The 20,225-nt window shown below is 40.3% G+C and overlaps 1 protein-coding gene across 9 annotated transcripts in view; it reads left to right on the forward strand.

Moving 5' to 3' along the window:
• The window catches only part of PTPN5 (protein tyrosine phosphatase non-receptor type 5), a 76,804-nt gene that overhangs the window by 12,903 nt on the left and 43,676 nt on the right, over nt 1-20,225 (forward strand). For all 9 annotated transcript variants that reach the window (XM_077784267.1, XM_077784265.1, XM_021525660.3 and 6 more), the window contains exon 2: nt 10,174-10,284. In XM_077784267.1, coding sequence (XP_077640393.1) covers nt 10,185-10,284 — 100 coding nt within the window. In that variant the 5' untranslated portion in view covers nt 10,174-10,184. The remainder of the gene's footprint in view (nt 1-10,173; nt 10,285-20,225) is intronic.

The following is a 20,225-nucleotide window of genomic DNA, read 5'->3' on the forward strand; positions in this document are numbered from 1 at the left end:
TGTGGCACCCCAAGATCACTGGGTCAGTCTAACCTGAGAAGGCAGCTGTTTAGGAAACAGGAAGATGACATTTGGCATAATAATGGCAACAAGAAAACTCTTTTTTTAGAGCATTGTCTGCTCTCTGAATCCTCTTTAAGTTCATCTACCCTGCTGCTGAACTCCTCCTATTTGTAGAAATGGGGTTCATGAAAGAAGGTCAGGCTCTTGCCTGGTTTATGCTGGGGAGACAATAATGTGTGAAAGACAAGGTTCTGAGTTACATTGATTTCTCCTCAGTAATTGCTAGTCAGGATGAGTGTTGATTGTTGATTTACAGAGTCTTAATGTTGTGAATGAATAAGCTTTTCATACCTGGATATGCTAAAGGTGGTCATGTTTCAGGTACGTGTATATATGGCTTGGCTCAATGTCCAAATACTTTAAAAAATCAAGTAAAATTAAGAAAATACTGGCCTACTGTGGGAAGTCTTAGAAGCTCCTCACCCTGCCCAATATGAGTCCTGACCTAGGAACTGAGTTGGTGTACCCCACTTGCCTTCTTAGAAAGACATAGCAGGCTGCCACTACCTTCTGAAGCACAGCCTGGACTCGATGAGAAACTTGGGCTTTTTAAAATAGGTAGATGCTTCAAAGGGTCAGTAATCAGTGCTGGGCTGCAATAAACAAGCAGGGGAGGCTGTGGCATGGCCCTGGAGCCTCAATACCTGTTTGTTGTCACCTCTTACACAGCCACAATGCATTGGGCAGGACAGGATGGGGATCCTTGCGTGACCCACGGCTGGGGGTCACAGGTGGGACAGCCCTGGCTGCAGCTGTGGCCTGAGGCACTCTGTGGGTACACCTCCACAGCTGTGAAGGTAGCAGGAGTATTGAAGGATGCAGGAGGCACTTAGGACAGTGAAGGATGGAGGCAGTCAACTGATGGACCTCCATTTGGTACTGAAAGCACTTAGTGGCTTTACTTTGAGCTTACCATCCTTACTTTTAACCCTCCTGGCCTTACTTGAGTACTGAGATGATTTAATGCAGATGTGGATGGTCATGAAGTGCCTCTGTCTCCCCTGTCCATTTGCTTAACAATGTCTAATGCTGCTTCCTCTCTGCACTATTGCAATCTATTTCCAAGAACTGGAAGTCAGAAATATGCAGTCTGTTCCAGCTGATGGGGCTAGAAACTGTAGGGGCTCCAAATTAGATGCTCTATAGCTTCTAGTTAAAAAAACAATGCCAAGATACCGTGAAATACTTTACATATAAACATCAAGGGGAGAGTAATGCTCCATCTAATGCAAATAATATTCAGTGTGTAAAGCTCTTATATGTACTGTATATTTCATCCTGTTTGCAAGTTTATAGTGCTTATTGTCTGGGCCCTGGACTGTAAACATCACTGGCCCTGTGATGGAAGAAAGATCAAGGTCTTTAGTGCAAGAATATCATGAAGTATAGATGCACAGTGATCCAGACCACAGAAACAGCTTTGAGACCTGTGCATGTAAATGTGTACTTGGACACGGGGGATCTCTCATTCTTTGGGGAATGCTAGCAACCCTTGTCTCACTGAGATGAGACTCAAGGGCACTTATTACCTGTAGGATTCAGCCTTAAATGCCTGCCAAAATGTTTTCTGCCTTTGGAACTTGTAATGGTTCAAAGCTCCTTTTTTTTTTTTTTTTTTTCCCAAATTTTAATTTATTTTTTATTTGTAAAATTAAAACACAAAATCCAGTCTACTGTAGCACTAGCATTTCCCCCCCACCTTCCTCCCAGAGTCTCTCTTCCTGGACTGGAACCCTGCATATAGTTTTTCAGTAAGTTCCAGGTTTATTTTGCTAACATATGAGGAATTTAAAACCTAAATGCTGGCAAAGCCTTAACTAGCCTATTGCAAATGTGTCACTATTCATTAAGGACTCTCTAGGGTGCAGTATGTTCCTGGGTGGATTGGCTTCCTGGAAATTTAATGGCAGCTTGTGAATTGGCATCCAATTTTGTTTTTAGTCTATCTCTTGCTACTATAGAAAGCAATTTTGGTTCTGATAATTTGAGATATTCTGTTTTGCTTTGCTTTACTTTCATGTTGTACTTTAGGCAGGAGGATGAGTCAGCTGGTGTGATCTTTGAGAAATAGTACAAAGAAAGATTTCTTTGAGCCCACTTACTCTTCTAGAAATTAAACAAGATATTTATGCGCAGCCGTAAGTAACCAGATGAGTTCCTATCTCACCTGTTGGTGAAGCTCAGTTAAGTTCAGAAGAGGCACCTGAGACTTGTGTATAATTCTAGCTTTATTTCTTTCCAGTAGTTTTTATGGGGGTTGACATAAGAACTATAGGGCACTGTGGGATTTACTTAGTTTCTGGTACATCTGGAGGGGAGATTATTTTGCTTCATCACATTAAAGTGTTGAACTGTTTTTATTGTGGCATGCTGCAATACTCTGCAGTATTTGCACAATGTCCATACAGCATTTTTGTGCAATAACTTTCTAAATAACTTATATTTTGGGCATAGTCATTCTGGAATATTTATCATTTAAATACTCATCCTTTTATACTGTGACATAAATTGTATCTGTAGACAAAATAATAAATATTATACAGTTTTGGGGAGCTCCAGCTTTAAGACCCAAAGTGGCCTGTGTAGAAGAAATTCTTTTGTGTTGAACTGCTTAGAGAAAACATAATTTTTTATAGGATCAACCCCCCTTAAAAATTACCATTATTATTTTGTTTTCAGCTTGTTTCTTGCAAAATACTTTCCAGTCACTCTGTGCTTTGTTACTTTTGTGACTTGTACTCTGGCTAACCAGGAAGCACACAGGCAGGCATACACCTTCTCTGAATCAGCTCAGAATTTCATGACCAGGGCTGCACCACTAGGATTGAGATTCATGTGGGTAAGAAGCAGCATTTTATCAATGGTTAACTTAGGGATAAAGAAAGGGGAAAGTTGTGGATGTGCAGAGAAGTGGATGCAGAACTGAGTAAAACTGGTAAAAGGGTGGGACAAGCCATGTAGCTGGACAATATCTCCAGTTTTCATATCAAATTTCTCTGATGCAGCTGCTGTCTGCATCACAAGTGTTAGTGCTAATGGCCAGAATGTGTGTTTGCTCTCTCTGTAGCCTCTTAGAAAGATGACCTTGAACAATTGTGTGGATTTTGCTGGGGTAGTAAGACTGGACTCAAAATTGACTTTGTAGATCTGGTATTCTTAATACTCTTAGGAAACCTAGGCAGAGGAATGTAGTAATTTTGATGCTTGCTGTTGTACTTTGTGAAGTCCAGTGAGAGGAAATTATCCTTACTGCATGAAGACTGAGAACTAAGGAAGCTATTGTGACCACTGCCTGTAGTGGCAGGCTCTGTAGCAGAATTTTTTTCTGTTATGTGGGAGGCTTAGGCTTCATCAGTGGAGAATTTAATTTCCCCTTTTCACCAAGGTTGGGTTTTTACAGAACTGTAACTCTGTGTATCTTGCAGAATCTTCATAAGAGCAGAGCTGATTTTTGTTGAGACAGATCTCCCACACGGCTGTGAAAACAAGTGCACAAATTCAGAGTAGCTGGGTGTAAATCTGAAGCAACTGTCATGGAGATTGATGTTCTCTCTAGGAGTTAATCTAGATTTACATCAGGGAAACTGTGACCAGAATCTCCCAGGATTCATCTTCACTAGACTTTAGTAGCTCACTAAATTAATTGCTAATTAACTTGAGATGGTTGATTATTGTGGATGCTTCCCACATATTTCTTCTTACTGTCATCAAATTTAAAGACAGAGCTCCACTAGATCAGACCAGATCTTACCTGTTCTGAACTCCTGCTTGTCAAAAGCTTTTCCCTTCAGCAAGACATGAACACTGAGTGCAGTCAGCAGACATTACACCAAGGAAGTAACTGCAGTACACTGCAGTCCTGGGGAATCTAAACTTGTGCACAGTTGGGTCAAAGCCTATGGGGACATGGCAGCCCATATTGCTGAAGGCAATTGGAGTAATCAAGGGGTTTAGAGAGATCCTGCAGGGTAGTCCCAGATTACCTTTGAAGGCTGGCCTTGCCAGTTTCTACACTGGAGTGGAGCAGTGTGAGACTTGTTCTTGATGTAAGCCCAGTGGTCAGTGCCAAGTGGTTTCAGCACTGATATAGCCAAGCAATGGCATGAGATACCTGCACTCAAAATACTTCTTTCGCTGCATGTCAGCAAGCAGATGCTTTGGTGCTTTGTTACTTCACTTTACGACCTCCTTTGTATAGAATTATCTCACCGTAAAATACCAGTTCACAGTATTCAAGGACACTGAGAGGTAAATGGCCAGAGCTATTCCTTCAAAGTCTGACAACATTGAGGCACTCTTACTCTTCAGATTTCACCATCAACATGATTCTAAAAAAGCACATCTTTCTTGTATGTGTTTTGTATGGCTCAAATGAAATTGGGATCCCAAAAGGATGGGGTGTCTGATCCTGCTGTAGTCTGGGCAATGAAGTTTTATGGCAGCCTTACTTGAAAACTAAATTTAGGTTCTGTTCCAGGCCCCTCCAGAACAGAGGCAGAGCAGGACAGTTAAAGCAAACCAGCTTGAGAATCTCTCATGCCCTTGAAAACAGTGAAAGGATCTGTGCCAGGGTTGACAGCAAAACTAAATTAGGCCTCTATTCAATAAAAAGTCCTTATTCTTAAATAAACATGTTGTTAGGTCCCAACAGGGAATGTGTCTAAACAGTATAAATTTAAAAGTTGCCTTTCCTTTACAAATGTGCTTAAGAACCTCCCAGACCTTGGGCTTCACTTTGAACTGGTCTGCCTCCCAGCAGCCTGCAGTTTGAACTGGGAGGGTCTGGCCACGCTGCCTGATGAACCTGCAGTGAAGATGTAAGGGTGCAACAAATGGGTGATCATCCTCCCTGCCTGCATGGCGAAGTGAAGGCACGGTGCCAAGCAGATCTGCGCATTAGATGACTAACAGCTCCCACACTGCCAGTGTAGGCAGGGAATATGCAATGCAGCCACATATGTGTCTCAGAACCACACCGGCTGCTTTTTATTCTTAATGTTTGGTTTTGTTTTTAAATAGGAGTTCAGATCTTTGAGCAGGATGTTTATCTCTATGCACAGAAAACAATATTGGTCATAGCTTTTAATATACGATCAAGTTTTTAGAGCGACCAGCTGATATATCTGTTGTCAGTGACATCAGAATTTCAAGTAACTGCTACAAATGCTCTCTAGGATGGCTGTGCATATCATGTGTAATTCTCTGAGTTTACCTCTAGTTAGTGGCTAGAAAATAGCTTTTTTAAGCAAATGAGATTTTTTTTTTCCAGTGGGAATATTGTTTTAAAGCTTTGTATTTAATGTTTGGGTTCCTATTTAATCTTTTTATTAGTACTTTTGCCCTGATTGAATTTTGATCACTCTTTTTTGGGTAAAATCGGTGGGAGGTGTTCATAAAATCATTATGCTGTAACAAAGGAGTTGAATTTCATTTGCTACTTGCTTGCACATAGTTTTACAGTGTACATGTGGATGTACAATGAGCTGAACTCCCAGGGAAGTCCTGTAAATGCCTGTGAGCAAAGTGCAGTTCACCTCGGCATTTAATCTAGCAGTGAGCTTCTTCTGAAGAGGGTCCCCTTTTCTTTCCACCAATGAAGGCTAATCCACACCCCACCTAATTAATTCATTTTCAGTCAGTTCTGCAAGCTGAAGCAGCCTTGCTGCTGCATGGATAGCTAAGACAGGGGCATAGGATGCAGTAGAGGAAACTGAACAGGGTGAAACAAACCCCTTTCTTTCTGTAGCAGTGAAAGGTTAGATCATGCTAAATGCAATGCAAAGTGAACCTCAAGTGTTGATGATTTGGATGGTGGACTCATACAAATTCCTCAAGAAATATTAAAGAACATCTAAGCTAAGAGCTCTACAACCACAGAATGGTGGGCAGTCTCTTGCACTGAATCGGAAAAAAAATGAAATCACTGAAATACAGAACTGTGGCCTCACAACCAGATAATCCATTATTCAATGAACAAACCTCTTTTGTTCCCAGAGATAAATTTCTTCAAGTTTATCATGCATTTTACCAACATCTCGCATGGATACAGTGTTGTGGAAAGCAGACTTAGATTACAGGTAGAGAAGAGCTGAAGTCCTCAGATGTTTTCCAGGACATACTCCCATTGACAGTGGCAGAATCTGTCAGTATCTCTTGAGCACTGAGTAACTATCTGAGGACAAACTAATTTTTGAGTTTAAGAAGGAACAAAACCCTATTTCCCTTACATAGCTATTCAGTAGTCTGTATAATATGGATTGGTCTCTATTTACTCTGTTTTAAATGCCTACTTCTTCTTTCTCAGTCTCTAAATTGACACCCCAATCCCTCATCCCTCTTCTGTTTGTTTTGCCAGTAAAAATTGCTCTTATGTGGACTAGGAGTTAGAAGGGGTTGTGTGGACTGGGATGGCAGCCCTCAGACAGTCTGCATTATATAAGCTGTGCTTTCCACCCAGGTGGTTAATTAAACTTGCTCTTCAAATCCCAAGACAGAAACCACTTATATGCACACTTCATTTTAATAACATTTTTCTGTTCCTCTGCCCCAAGAGTCTTAGCCCTATCTTCTGGTTTGTCCATTCTCAGGAGGGAGAAAAGGGAATGTAAGGACAAAAGGAGAGTATGTGGTTCCATGTAGTCTCATTTTGGGCAAATAGTTTTGTCTGGAAGTTGTAGATTAGGTGAGGGAACATCTAAAATCATTGCTACAGATTGTCTGAATGATGTGTCCTTTGGAATAGGTGCTATATCCTTCCCAAAGAAGGAAAAAATGAGAATAACAATAAACCATTTTATCATTCCGTGTTCCATCCTCTGCAATTGCATTACTGTTCTGTGATGATGTTCCTGCAATTTAACCTGCTTTGTTACCCTGTCAGTGCCAGGCTATGTATACACATAATTGTGTGTACAATTTTTACTTGCGCCTGGACAGACCATGCCATTGTTTTCAGCAAGAATTGACTCGATAACTTAAAAGCTTAGGATTTTCCTCATATTTAGCACAAGCTAAAGTCACTCTTGGTTCCATGAAGTCTGGATGTGCTTCCGGGTATTTGCTACCAGGAATTTGGCAATTGCTTTTCAGTCCTCTGTGACACATCCTCTAGGGGTTTCACAACTCAAAATTAGGTGCTGAAATCTTCTTTTAACTCGGAGCCTGATTTTGCTGGCACTTTTGCACATGAGCAAGTACTCCTGTGACTGGTTGTAGCTGCTTGTGTCAGAGTAACAAAGGACACACCAGAGTTTCAAAAGGAAGGTCATGCAGTTGTATTGCCTTTATTGTTTAATGTGAGTTGCTTTCTGTGAAACTACTTAACCTTGAAGGTTTTCCTTGTAGTCAAGGGCAAATGGAATTCTATCTTCTACATCAGTGTATTGCAGGTGTAAAATGTTGCCAGATCTCAGCATTGTTTTCACACCATTTTGCACTGATAATAACTGCAAGGTGTAAGTTAATTGAAAATAAGACTTTATGCATTTTTAGAGACAGGAGCCTTGCTTTAGTGGTATTTTCCTTTATCATTCACATGCTGTTGGAGAGACAGAAACACAGGACATATTAGGCAATAGATGGGTATTTCTTTAACCATTGTAAAACTACACCTGTCCCTAAATTCCGTTATGGGGAAAGAGGAAGCAGAGGAGGAATGCTTGAGTTTGGAGGCAGTATAAAGAATGGAATTAAGTGTGGATTCTGGCAAGGCACCTGCACTGAATGCAGAATACAACAGTAGTATAGTTTAAGAAGAGGCAACTCTTTCTTTACAGAAGAGTATAGAACTTCAACATTAATTATTTTTTTATTTGGCCTCTCTGGAAATGTTGTGATACCAAGTTCTTTGTACACAGTGTGCAGAGAAAACAGTTTTATATGAGTATCTGAATATTGTGATGAACTGTGGGCACTAAAGGAGGTCAAAGAAAGCTTCTGTCATTGTAAACAGCTCTATGCTAAAAACTAGGTGTGATCAGGTTACCTTGTGTCATCTGAACCACGGTAACTAAATGTAAACATTCTTAGTCTTTTTCAAAAGCACAAACCACTTCTGGCTTGAATTTTAGCTCTTGTCTTCTGCTTGCATTGGACTGAGGGCAAGCAGAGTTGATTACATTTCCACTTAGCAGAAGTGATAACCTTTGCTTGCTGGTGCAACCTGTTCAGGTACCAGAGCACTCCGTGTCAAGACAAGAAGTGCTGTGTAGAGAAGTATAACATTCTTTATCAGAGCACTAATAAGGTGCAGTTTAGGGATGTAATTTGGCCTTCAGTAATAAGCCAAACGACACAAAGTCCCTTATGAAATCCAGTTACTCCTTGGTTCTGCACCTCATGGTGGGTCTTCTGTAGGGAACGCAAGTGCATTGCAAAGGCTGTTGCTCAGGAGCTGTTGCACACAACTGGCAATTATGTCATTGGCAAGTTTGAGGGGCAGTGGGGATGCTGATGGTAGACTCAGAACTGTCCACACCCTCTTTTCATGGTGCTTATAAGCTGTGTTTAGTAGTATTTGCTCTCTAAAAGAAGGTTGACTTCCTTTGGGACTTGCCTGCAAGACATCTTTTCTGGTTTGAGCTTGGACAGAAGAAATCACATCAGAAAACTAATTTAACAAAAACATCTAGCTGAAAATAATCGGTTGTCATATTTTCCTTGGAGGGAGGGAGAGGTGTTTCTAAGTGGCTATAAAAGTGTAAATACCATATGTATGATGTATTCTTATTTTTTTATGGTTTTAGGAATAACTTTTGGATTATGTTTGGAGACACACTGGGTACACAGACAGTAATTCTTATTCTTGGACTTGCATACTATGTTTGTATTACTACAGTGAAAGAGACAGCATGTATCCAGCCTTTACAGCCAGTTTCATCCCTTAGTAATCCCTTGTCCTGGGTAGCAGAGGATAACTTAGTGCTAAGACATGCTATATTGCATCAGGTGGTTTTTGAGGAGTGCCTCACACATTACTCTGCTGTTTTACTTTTACCTAAATGCTGTTTTCTTGTGTACTGGTGTCTTCTAAGGATGTGACTTACTTTTAAATATGTTCTTTAACATACAAATGTGCTGCTCTGTATGCAGTGAGCACCTCATGTCCCAGTGTCAGAGATAAAGTCTGCATATCTAAATAATCTTGGATTTATTAACCTGTTCAGAACAAGAAAGATAATTTTATAGTCAAAGGATTTCAAGAGTACCTCTGTAAGAGAGGATACTTTCAGATTTTAGCCCTTTAAAGTCATGTTCTTAGGAGATTTCTTGATTGGGTTTGTGAGGCAGGGTATACTGGCATCAATATGAGAAGTTCTGTTTGTCTCTGTGGACTTTGGAAGAGACTGAATGAACTGGCCTGATGTTCACAGCGCATGGTCCTTTAGAAGTAGATGGCAAATCACATAAACCTCCAAGGCAGAGCACTTTGTAATCTGAACAAAAAAGACATCTCTGGCCTCTTCTTTAGCTGAATGTATGAAGGAGGAAAAGGTTCTTGCAGTTTCTTGGGGTGAATTTCTTTCCACCTGCCTGCATGACCCTCTTTGCCCATGATTTTGCCATGCTTTTAGTGGCGTGTTGGGCACATGGTCTCTGAGGCTATGATGGACTGTTCCCAAATTATGTGTTCAGTTAGTCCCACTGAGATAGGTATGACACATTCAACAGTCCCTTACAAATAAGGGCTTTTGTCTTGTATTCAGGCCTTTAAGCCCTCTTGGGGTTTTTAGTGAAATGGGGAGCGATTATTTCAGCTAAAGGTTTTTTCCAGATGGTGCAGATGGCTCCTAAGGGAGCTTAGTTTATGGATTAACTTTTCCATAAATATTAAAGCATTTTATTGTACATACCCTTTGGTTCTGGTAGGTTGCAATTTCTTTATGCAGGCAATAAGCAAAAGCATGTTCATCAATAATAATATGGCACTACATCTCCTTTGCATGTTTCACCTCACCCCACACATTAGTGGGTTGACTCTTTCTTTATGGATGAACAGCTTGTCACGGTCTTTTAGAATTTATTGTCAAGAAGAATTGCGTGTAAAAGCCCTGAATGGTTCTTAGACATCTGATAGTGTTAAAGCTCAGATTTTTTCCTTTATTTTTTCAGGATTCTTGTGCATGAAGGACGTAAATGATAATCCCAGAGGACCATCTGTCCTGGAGCAGGCATTGGAACCAAGTTACTATGTGACTGAAAGGACTGAGTGTAAGTCAGATGGTAAGTAAGATAAAGAAGATGAGAGTTATCATGCTGTCACTTCAGTACAGATGAAAAACACCACCATAAAATCCTTCAGAATTTATCCTGATTTTCAGGGTTTAAGTGTTTTGCAAAGCCCAGTTAGCATGGAAGGTAGTTTTTGCTAGATGTTCTCATGGTGGAGTATATATTTTAACCTAGCTGTGCTTCTCACACAATTCAGTGTCCAGGCAGTTTTGCCTCCACTGCCTACTTGATGTCTATGCAATTCTTTCTAGCTTGCATTTTTAATGAAGCCTAAAGGACTGAGCCTTTGTCTCTTAAAAGCTCCTTAGGGAGTCCTTTTAAATCCAGTCCATATTTACAGTTTACCATTGATTCATGGTAAACTGTAAATAGATTCATTTTGTTTAATCATCAAGGAAGTGGGTGTTTTCAAGCCATTCTGGCCTTGTTTCTAAACATATTCTGTCTCTTACAGGAAAGTGTTTCCTGTCTGCATAGTGAGGGCTCTTAGAGAACTAGGGCTTTGAATCCTGAATCCAGTGTAGATAAACTTTTTTTTTTTTGCTTTATTGGTTGGTTATCTGATGTATTTACTGGTTGCAGTTAATGCTGCATTTGGACTGGCCTTTGGCACCTCCTTGCAGACTGTTGCAGTTTCTGGTTGTTTTTGTTCTGGAGGAGCCAATGCATCTGACTTGGGTGGGCCCTTGGTATCAACTCCCCACTGCAAAGAAGACCCAGCTTGTGGAAAGAGGATGATGAAAACCTTTATTAGGGGATGTTTCAAGAGCAAAAGCATGTTCTCTATGCAAAGAAGTTGTGAGGGAATAATTTCTCTCTGTATAATTTGCTGATAAAAATCCTTTATGGCTGTAATTTTATTTATCCTGAATATAAGAATCCTGAAAAACTTCAGGTAACTTCCAGGTGTTTTTCCTAGGCATTTCCATCTCCTTTACAAATTAGATATAAGGGGACAGATTTGGAAAACTGAAAATCAATGCCTGCCACTCAGTTGATGGCAAAAAGGAGGTGCTGTCTTTTCTGTAAGCTCAAAGAGTCATGTTAGTAGTACACATTTTGGTGTTTTTTACAAACTTGTCCAGATCATTTGAGGCCAGGGTTAAACCAAGGCCATGAAACATCAATGAGATGGTGGATTTTTTATTGAGTGGGTAATTTTGCAAAATAATTGGAAGGAAGTCTCATTGTGTTAGGACATGTACAAACATACAATAAATGACAAACACATTTTGCCTCAAAGCACTTATTCTTGATAGCATGAGTAAAATCATGGTAATTTGTTACATGACACTTATAGACTGTATTAATTTCAAAGCAAGGCATAAGCACCATTCTGCTGGTATTCAAAATAATGAATTCAGAAATCACTGTGCTTCTCAAATTTATCCCCTTAGTGAAATTTGTAGTAAAATGTAGTTAAAATTATGGAGTTAAGGTAAATTTGTTCCATCCACCAACACAGAAACCACACCCTCTCTGTTTTTAGCTGGATAGCTAAAACAAATTATGTGCTATAAATCCAGTATATGATTCTTAGGGCTACTGAGTATGTTCAGAGCTCTTTCATGTCTATTTCCTGTCCAATATGACTGCTTTTGGGGCAAAATGTGTCAATGGTCCTGGTAGAACAACACTATTTATTTATTTATTATTACTTTTTCCCCTCCTGGTTTATAAGGGTCTTCACTTCTTCCCCTTGTGTCTTTGCTTAGGCTTTGACACTGCCCTTCTCTCATCTCAAGGGCAAAATAACCCAGTGTTCATGCACTGAGCCTGCAGGTTGTTCACAGAAAAGATCTTTAATCCAGCATGATTACTGGCTTACACTTTATATGTGGGCAATACAAAGGGAAGTTTTTCAAGTAGTTTTGTTTTTATTGCAGAATAAGGCGTGGGTAGTTCTGCCTTACAGAAAAGCTTAACCTGGAAAAACCTGGTGTGGGAGGGGAGAAAGAAAAGATTGACAATCATTTATCATGTGACATCAAAATGGAATAATTCCAACAAAGAAACTGTGCTGAAACTTCCCAACCGAATGTGAGCTGAAGGTCATGCACTTCAGTTCATGCTAACTTGATAGAGCCAGCATGGAAGCATTGCTAAAGTACCATGTAAGGAATTGTGTGTCTGGAGGCTACCCCTGGCAAGTGTGCTTGCTGAAAAGTACCCTGGAAAGGCCTGAGTCTGAGGTGTCTGAACAGACTGCTTTTGGCACAAGAGCCAAAGACACTTAGAAAGTATCAGTGATACTAATTTCAGGAAAGGCTAGTGTATAAAATTCAAATCCATGTCTTTAATCTGATGGAAGATGCTCCAATGAATGTTTGAAGTAGAAATCATTCTCCAGTCATTGTCATCGGACTGTAAACTGGCCCTTGTTTCAAATTTGGCAAAGAAAAGGGTATCATTGTGTTCAGCTGTCAGAAACACAATAATAAACTTCAGCATTGCATAAAATACAATGCAGAATGTGGCCAAAGGTCTTCAATGTTGTAGTGCTTAAGTTGAGCAATCAATTACATTCATACAAAAAAATACTGCTTGCATTGCAGAGCATAGGAGCTAATGAGAAACTTCTAAGGCATGGCTTGATTAGGGTAGGTTGGAGGGCAAATTAAAATTCTGAAAGATTCCTTCAGAAACTGTTAGAATGTGTTTATGCCAGCCAGTAAATACAGATGGTGAAATCATTAAATTATGGACTAGATTGAAAAATGGTCATTTTAAGTAATCATAAGTCTAATAATCCTTATTTCACAGAACTGCCTCATGTTCACATGCTCACTTCCAGAACAGTGCATGAAGCAAAAGAGAGAGTGAATGAAATGAAACTGGATGGTGTTTCTGGAGGGTTGAAAAGTTTTGCTGTAGCTCCATGACAGGGTCACGAACTGCTCTTGTGCAAGTGGGGAACAGGATACAGATAAAAGAGGTCCCATGAGTCTGTGGGGATGAGCAAAATTAACATGCTATTTCCGAAGGTGTGTGCACTTGGGTCGGCACTTGGTTTGAATTTGAAGCCTTTCAGTCGAATCTTTATTAAAGCGAGTTTATTCTGCAATGTGTACACAAAATGCTTAGAAAATTGAACCAATCAAATTCTCAGTTCATCTCTTAATGGCATTTAAGAATCGGAAAGATGATGAGGATGAAGCAGTTTGCAGTGCCAAGGTAGGTTATCTACAGGTCAGGGCCTTGGTTTCAATAAAGAGTTAAATTAAAAATTAGTCCATTCTTTTTGACAAATGTCTGTTTGTCAGTCCATTGTTTTTGACAAGCATCATAAATTATCATGTGTCAGTTTTAGTTCAATGGTCATATTGATTTAGATAGTTCTATTGATTTAGAACAGTTTTGATACAGTTTTTTCAGTATTATCATATCTTTATGAAGGACTGGATAGATTCTTGCTGGTTTTGGTTTCTTTCTCTGTTAATCCTTGCACTTGATCCTTTCTCAAGCTAGACAGGTGATGAGTTGACTTAATGCTCTTCATTCTCCTTCTATGCTCTGCATAAAATTATCTTGCTTCACACTAAGTAAAGGTAATTGGTGAACTGGCATTTGTAATTTAAAGGCTTGACCCTGTTGATAGTGTTCCCTGATGTATGTTTACTCCTCTGCCAGCTCCATTAGCCCAGCACAGCAGTCACAATATCAAGGATATCTTATTGTTGAATACCCAGGGTATTACTTTGTTATTCACACTGGGATTTCATATGCTATTTAAGGAAACTGATTATTTTCTTTCTGAAGAAGTTCCAGAGAAAGCTGGAACTTTTTGATACCTTTCAGGCATACTGCATGAAAACACAACAGAATAATTTGCTGATATGTTCCTGGGTTTCACTCTTCAAACCTTAATACAAGAATATAAATTGAAAAGTTTAATGGTGTACAGAGAATGGTGAGCATATATTGCCAGAATATTGGGCTGTACTTAATATGGTAAGATCCAGGACCTCTGGCAGGCAGGCATTTTTGTATTTCAAAGGTAGATCACAGAGTCTGGGGTTTTTAAAACTGTTTCTGTCAGTCCCTATGGAGATTGGCATCCTAAATCCAAGGGGAAAATACATTCTACTGTGTCTTCACTGCTACACAGGCAGCAAAATAATATCTTTGAGCTGTCACTCCCCTCCAGGGATTATTCAGGGTTGTTCTACACATCCTCCTTTCATCATTCATATTAGGACAGTTCTCCCCTCATTGCTCGTGCCTCTGTGCGTAGGTCCTACCTTTTAAGCTTCTTCTTTGGCAATAAAGACTGTCACAGAATATAAATTTGACCAGGTGTGCGTTGTTAGAGTGAGATTTGGGTGGCATCAACTTCTTGGTTTTGCTTCCCTGTGTTCTGGAGAAGGAAATATGGGCATGTGGACGTGAGGAGAGCAGCAGCAAACTCCAGTTAGAGCCCTGCTCCAGATGGTCACGGGGTGAAGGATTGTGGTTGTAGTTTGTTCCTGCTGTGCAGTCAGATGTAGATGTGGCAGCCTGTGCATCATGACAGAAAAGAGATGAGGCATGGGGGGATATTCCCAGAAGTTGCATTGCTTGTCTTGGCATGTCTAACTCTAAGGCTGTATTCCATCCCTGTGAGAGCTGACAGAACTGAAGTTCTGCCCAGCACTGTAACTCTTTCCCATGTGGAAATTTCTCAGCTTTTGTGCAGGTACAAATATCATAAATGTCATTTACAGTGTAAGATTTGAAATGCTGGGCTGTCCTCACACTGCCCAGTCAGTAGTATTTGATGTTCTCACAACTGTACCTCTGGTTTGTTAATTGTGAGTGACAGCAGACACATTTGTGCGCTGTATTCACAGACACAATTAAAGGAAGCAAAAGCACATGGTAGGCAGCAGTTTGAAAACCATGTCAGTCTCAGTTTCAAAAACAACCATGCAGTGTTCTCTCACTGTCAGTGTGAAATGTAATCCATATTTTTAAGCTGCTTTTGAAAATGAAATTTAGGCCTATATTTTGAAGAGCAATTATTGTTTCAGCAGAAATAGGGCTCTATCTAGGGGCATTGGAGCTCTTGAAAATTTTCCTAGGCCTTTCAAAAATCTGGCCTTTTATTGCTCTAAGTCCATTAGGCATGAGATACCCACTATCATGCTTTCCACTAGAAAAATCAATCAAAATCAATGCCTGATTTCTGTGGCTTTGTCTGAAAAATTTCAGTAAGAGTTCACAGTTGTAATTGGGAAATGGCAATCACCAAAAAGTTTAATCATGTTTTTTTTCTGTTTCAGAGTTTAGAGCAAGATATTTCAGAGGAGAGGGAGGGAAGACTATCTTAATTCTGAGGTTATTTAATACCCAAGAGGAAGGAAGTTTTCAGTATGCTGTACTTCTTGCATATGCTACCTTGTTTGATTTGAGCTACTGCCAGATGCTGTTTTTAGTCTCCACTCAGTCCTTCTGTCAGGCTGTTCACACTCCTCCTGTGGGCTTCTCTTCTATGGCCTTCTATTTATTTTCCTTCTTTCTTCTCTGAGATATTCTCTTTTCCATTATTCCCAAATATACACCTTCTTTTGCCATCTGTATTTTATCTTCTCCTTTCTCTGCTTGCTGCTGTTATCCATTGTCTAATTTAACTGAGGAGAGTGGTTTTGTGGGACCCAGCTTAATGCCACAGAACACACATTTTGTAAGTCAAAAATACTGTAGAGTATCCCTGTTTCAGGGATGCAAGATCCAAAACAGTGCAGTATTTTGAATGGCGTATGTTGTTACATACTAAATTATATGCATGCCTCATGGTCACTGGTTCATTTTGATGGACTAACTGATTAATTAATGGACAAACCAATATCATAGCTGAAATAAGCTTAAAATTAGCCTGGTAAAACAACTAGTCATTTTTGAGAACAGAACTTTGCTGACATGTCATATGGTCCATATGCAACAGTTTTATTAACTTATTTTTTAAGCTTGTTCTTCAGCAACAGGGACTGTCACAGAAGATAAATTTGACATCCTTTGGAAGTCTAATGTTGTCACCGTATCTCAAAGCTGAAATCATGATTTCTTGACCTCTGCTTTACTACTTTTCACTGAGGTTTCATGCTTCCTTATGCCTGCTAGTGACATCAACAAGGGGAAGTGCAAGAAACCTCAATAAAGTACTTCAATAAAGATAGCATTAAGAGGTGAACAGTTGTGGAGTACCAACCTCAAGAATTAGGGATTTTAATGGTGGAATATTTTCTTCATTGTATTACTGTTCTGTCTTGGAAAAGAAATCTTGGGAACCTAAGGCTTGCTTTGTGAATCTTATCTCTTTCCACCTACACGTGGTCTCTGATCTTTGTTAAGGTCTGGGCCTTTTCTGCATCTTCACAAGGAAAACTCTAAAAGGAGAGAGGAGGGACTGCAAGGATTGACAAGTTAAAAACACTGATGGAGAGCAGGCATTGGCTCATGCTTGGCTGAAGCAGTCTCCCAACCCTGCTACCTGAGAAGAGCTGTCAAAGAAGAGGTGATCATGGTATGGTCTCACCCATTAGATTTGTTAGGCTTCCAAATGCAGTATGTTGCACCAGGAGATTTGGTTGAATGCAACCTGGGTGTTCCCCTGGCTCTTTCAAAATGAACCTTTCAGCTGAGATCTGGCTGCGTTGCAGAAAGGGAGTCATAGACAAGCACATAATTGAAAGATAGAACAGGAAGGGGAGTTTGCCTCTGTGAAGCTTCCTTTGGAGCATTCAGAGTGGAACTGAGGAGATTCAACTCTCAGTTTAAGTGAAGAAATGAGAGATTCAGGTACTCCATGAGAGGAACGTGGAGTTCTTCAACAGAAGAGTTGAGTAAATACCAACAGGTTTGACTCTTTTGCAGTACATTTTTACAACATCTGTCAAGCTTCCTTTAAAAATACCCAGGCAGCTCTGGCTTGACTGTGGGTATTTTTCACACTTCCCAGTGTATGGAATTGGCATTTTAATTTCACAAATAAATCTACCAGCTTATTAGATTCATCCACCTGCTTATGCAAATGGCAACAGAGTAGGTTGAGTTTGTTCTCATGTGTTTTTCATCACAGATTTTTGGTTGTTATTTAAGCTTTACAAAGTCTATTTTGCTCAGGTTCTGTGTTTTTCTGTATCCTTTATAATTTCATCCTTGGGATTGCACCCACTGCTGCAGTATGTGGTAGCACTGGTTTGTTAGGCTGTTCTCCCCATGGGATCTGAATACTTCTTCCCTGTGGGTATAGGCTTTCTGTGTGCTGCACCCCATGCTGTGGCAGCAAGCTGCCTGAATATTACTATGTTGTGGTTCTTTGCACCAACCAAAGAGTTTAAAAGGTGTCCTTAATGACATGGATCTGCTATTGCTTTATTTTCAACTCAGCTGTTTAGCTAAAAGAATGTGTTATTTAAAAGAGCAATTTCACCTGAAAGTAAATGGCCAAATGAATTTTTTTTTTAGTCCCAACAATAGATGCCATTTGCTGCTGATGATTGCCATCACAGCACACTTTAAGTGAGAACAAATATACTACCCCCCTCCAATACACACAAGGCTTTTTCCTAACAGATTTATTCATTAAGCATATGTTCAAAGACTACAGCTATTACCACTTTTAAATAGAACCATTTTTTCATTGCTTTTCATAGAAAAAATACTACAGTGTTGTGAAAAACTTGCTAATGTTCCAGATTCAATTAACTAACATATTCTATTAAAAGTCCTTTCTACTCAGGTTGCTTGACAATAGGAAAAGAAATACTATGTGTTGAAGACTGACCTTCAAATGGCAGTCCAAAGCTGCTGCTTTGCATAGTCTTTAGCAGTTTGAATGCTTTTACCTTCCTTCTGTGTATGTCAAAAAGGTCTTTTAGAGAAATGGAAGAGAACCTGGTTAGACTGCAAGACTTGGTCCCAACTTCCTTGCACAGGCAACATTCCTGCTGAAACAGGTAAAAGTTTCATCGGACCAATTTTGCAGCCTTTTGATAAGAAGGATGGCACTCCTGAAAGACACTAAATGCCTTCCATTTTGTATGCCTTCTGTGAGAGACAAAGATAAATACAGACCTATTTTTCAGAATAGGTTATTTTTCTTTCTGTCAGGTTTGTGCAGGCATTCTCGAAATGGCCCCTTTTAGCTTCCTGTGTGCTCACTGATACTGATGTTCTGGGGTTCTGAATGTTCTTTGCCAGCACATAGAAGAGCCTGTGTTTTTTTCTGTACAGAAAAATGCTTTTACAACAGCTCTAAGGTGAAGCTTCCTTTATTCTTGAGGGTTTTTTTACACGCTACTAAAATGCTGCTCCTATTGGAGGCACATAAGGATTTAGGGATGCTATTGTCTGTTCAGCTGATAAGATCATTTCAAGATCTGTGGAGATGAAAGGATGAACTATGATGTTATAGTTATCCCTCAAAAATAGGACTTGATACTGCCTTGCATATGCTTTTGTCTTCTGTGCCTCTTCTCAACTTATCTGAAATAGATCACAGGGCTTCTACCTGGGCCGTGGATAAAATGTTGCTGTTGCTCATTCTTTTTATGATCTTTCCAGCATAATTAATGCTATTGTGGTGGTTTGACCTGTGATGGAGGCCAGGCACCCATTAAATGCACTCTGTCACCCCCCTCTGAATTGGGTAAGTGAGAGAAAATATAGCAAGTGGCTGATGAATTGAGATAAGGACTGGGAGAGATCACTCCTCAGTTACTGTCACAGGCAAAACTCAGGGAAATTAGTTGAATTTATCGCCAATCAAAATCAGAGCAGGATAATGAGAAGTAAAACAAGTCTTTAAAACGCCTCCCTCCTTCCCCTCCCTCCTTGGTCTTAACTTCATTCCAGATTCTCTATCTCCTCTCTCTTAGGGGTTCAGGGACATGGAGAATGGGGGTTATTATTCAGTTCATCATGGATGGTTTCTGTCTCTGCTTCCTCCTCAGGAAAAAGAGTTCTTCCCCTTCTCCAGCATGTGGTCCCTCCCTCCCATGGGAGGCAGTCCTCCATTAACTTCTGCAGTGTGAGTCCTTCCCATGGTCTGCAGTCCTTCATGAGCTGCTCCAGTGTGGGCTCCTGCCAGCAGCTGTGGTCCCTCAGGAACAGAGTGCTCCAGCATGGGCTTCTCTCTCCCTGCTCTGCAGGTCCCCTGCCAGGATCCTACTGTAGCATGGGCTTACCATGGAGTCACAACCTTCTTTTGGCATCTACCTGCTCTGCTGTGGGCTTCTCCATGGGCTGCATGTGGATCTCTGCTCCTCCATGGGCTGCAGGGAAATCCCAGCTCTGGCACCTCCTGCACTGACCTGGGTATCTGCAAGGCTGTTCCTCTCATATAATCTCACTCCTTTCTTCCATGGTTGCATTTACTTCTGTGCCATGACTTTATTCTCCTTAAGCAGATTATTCCAGCAGCATTCCTACCATCTGATGTGTTTGGCTGTGGCCGGCTGGCTGGCATTAGAGCTGTCAGACATGGGGAAGCTTCTCAAAAAAGCCATCTCTGTAGCCCCCTACACCCTGCTACCAAAACATTGCTACACAAACCCTTCAGGAAAGGACCAAGCAGTTTTGTTGTATGTAATTGGCACTGGGAGGTGAGAGGTGCAAACAAAAAAAGATATATTTTTTAGTAGAATCTTGAAATAATGTGGAGGAAGACAGAGGTGGGATGGTTTGGAAGTGCTACACTGGTCTTTAGAAGACAAGAATGAGATTTACAAAATTACTCAGTACTTTATTCTTCATATTGAAGTCAAGTGTGGGAGGAGACTTGGTATGAGGCATTTGGCATCTCCTGTTCATGCAGATGAAGTGTGCTGGATAGCATAGCAGAAATACATCTCTGTGGATGAAATCCTGCTTCCCATTGACACACTGTCACCCACACCTCAGAAACAGCATCCTAAGGGAAGCAGCTGACTACTCAAATTCTGAAATATGTA

This window comes from Lonchura striata, chromosome 6 (genome assembly GCF_046129695.1).
Source record: "Lonchura striata isolate bLonStr1 chromosome 6, bLonStr1.mat, whole genome shotgun sequence".
In the NCBI taxonomy this organism is placed as follows: Eukaryota; Metazoa; Chordata; class Aves; order Passeriformes; family Estrildidae; genus Lonchura; species Lonchura striata.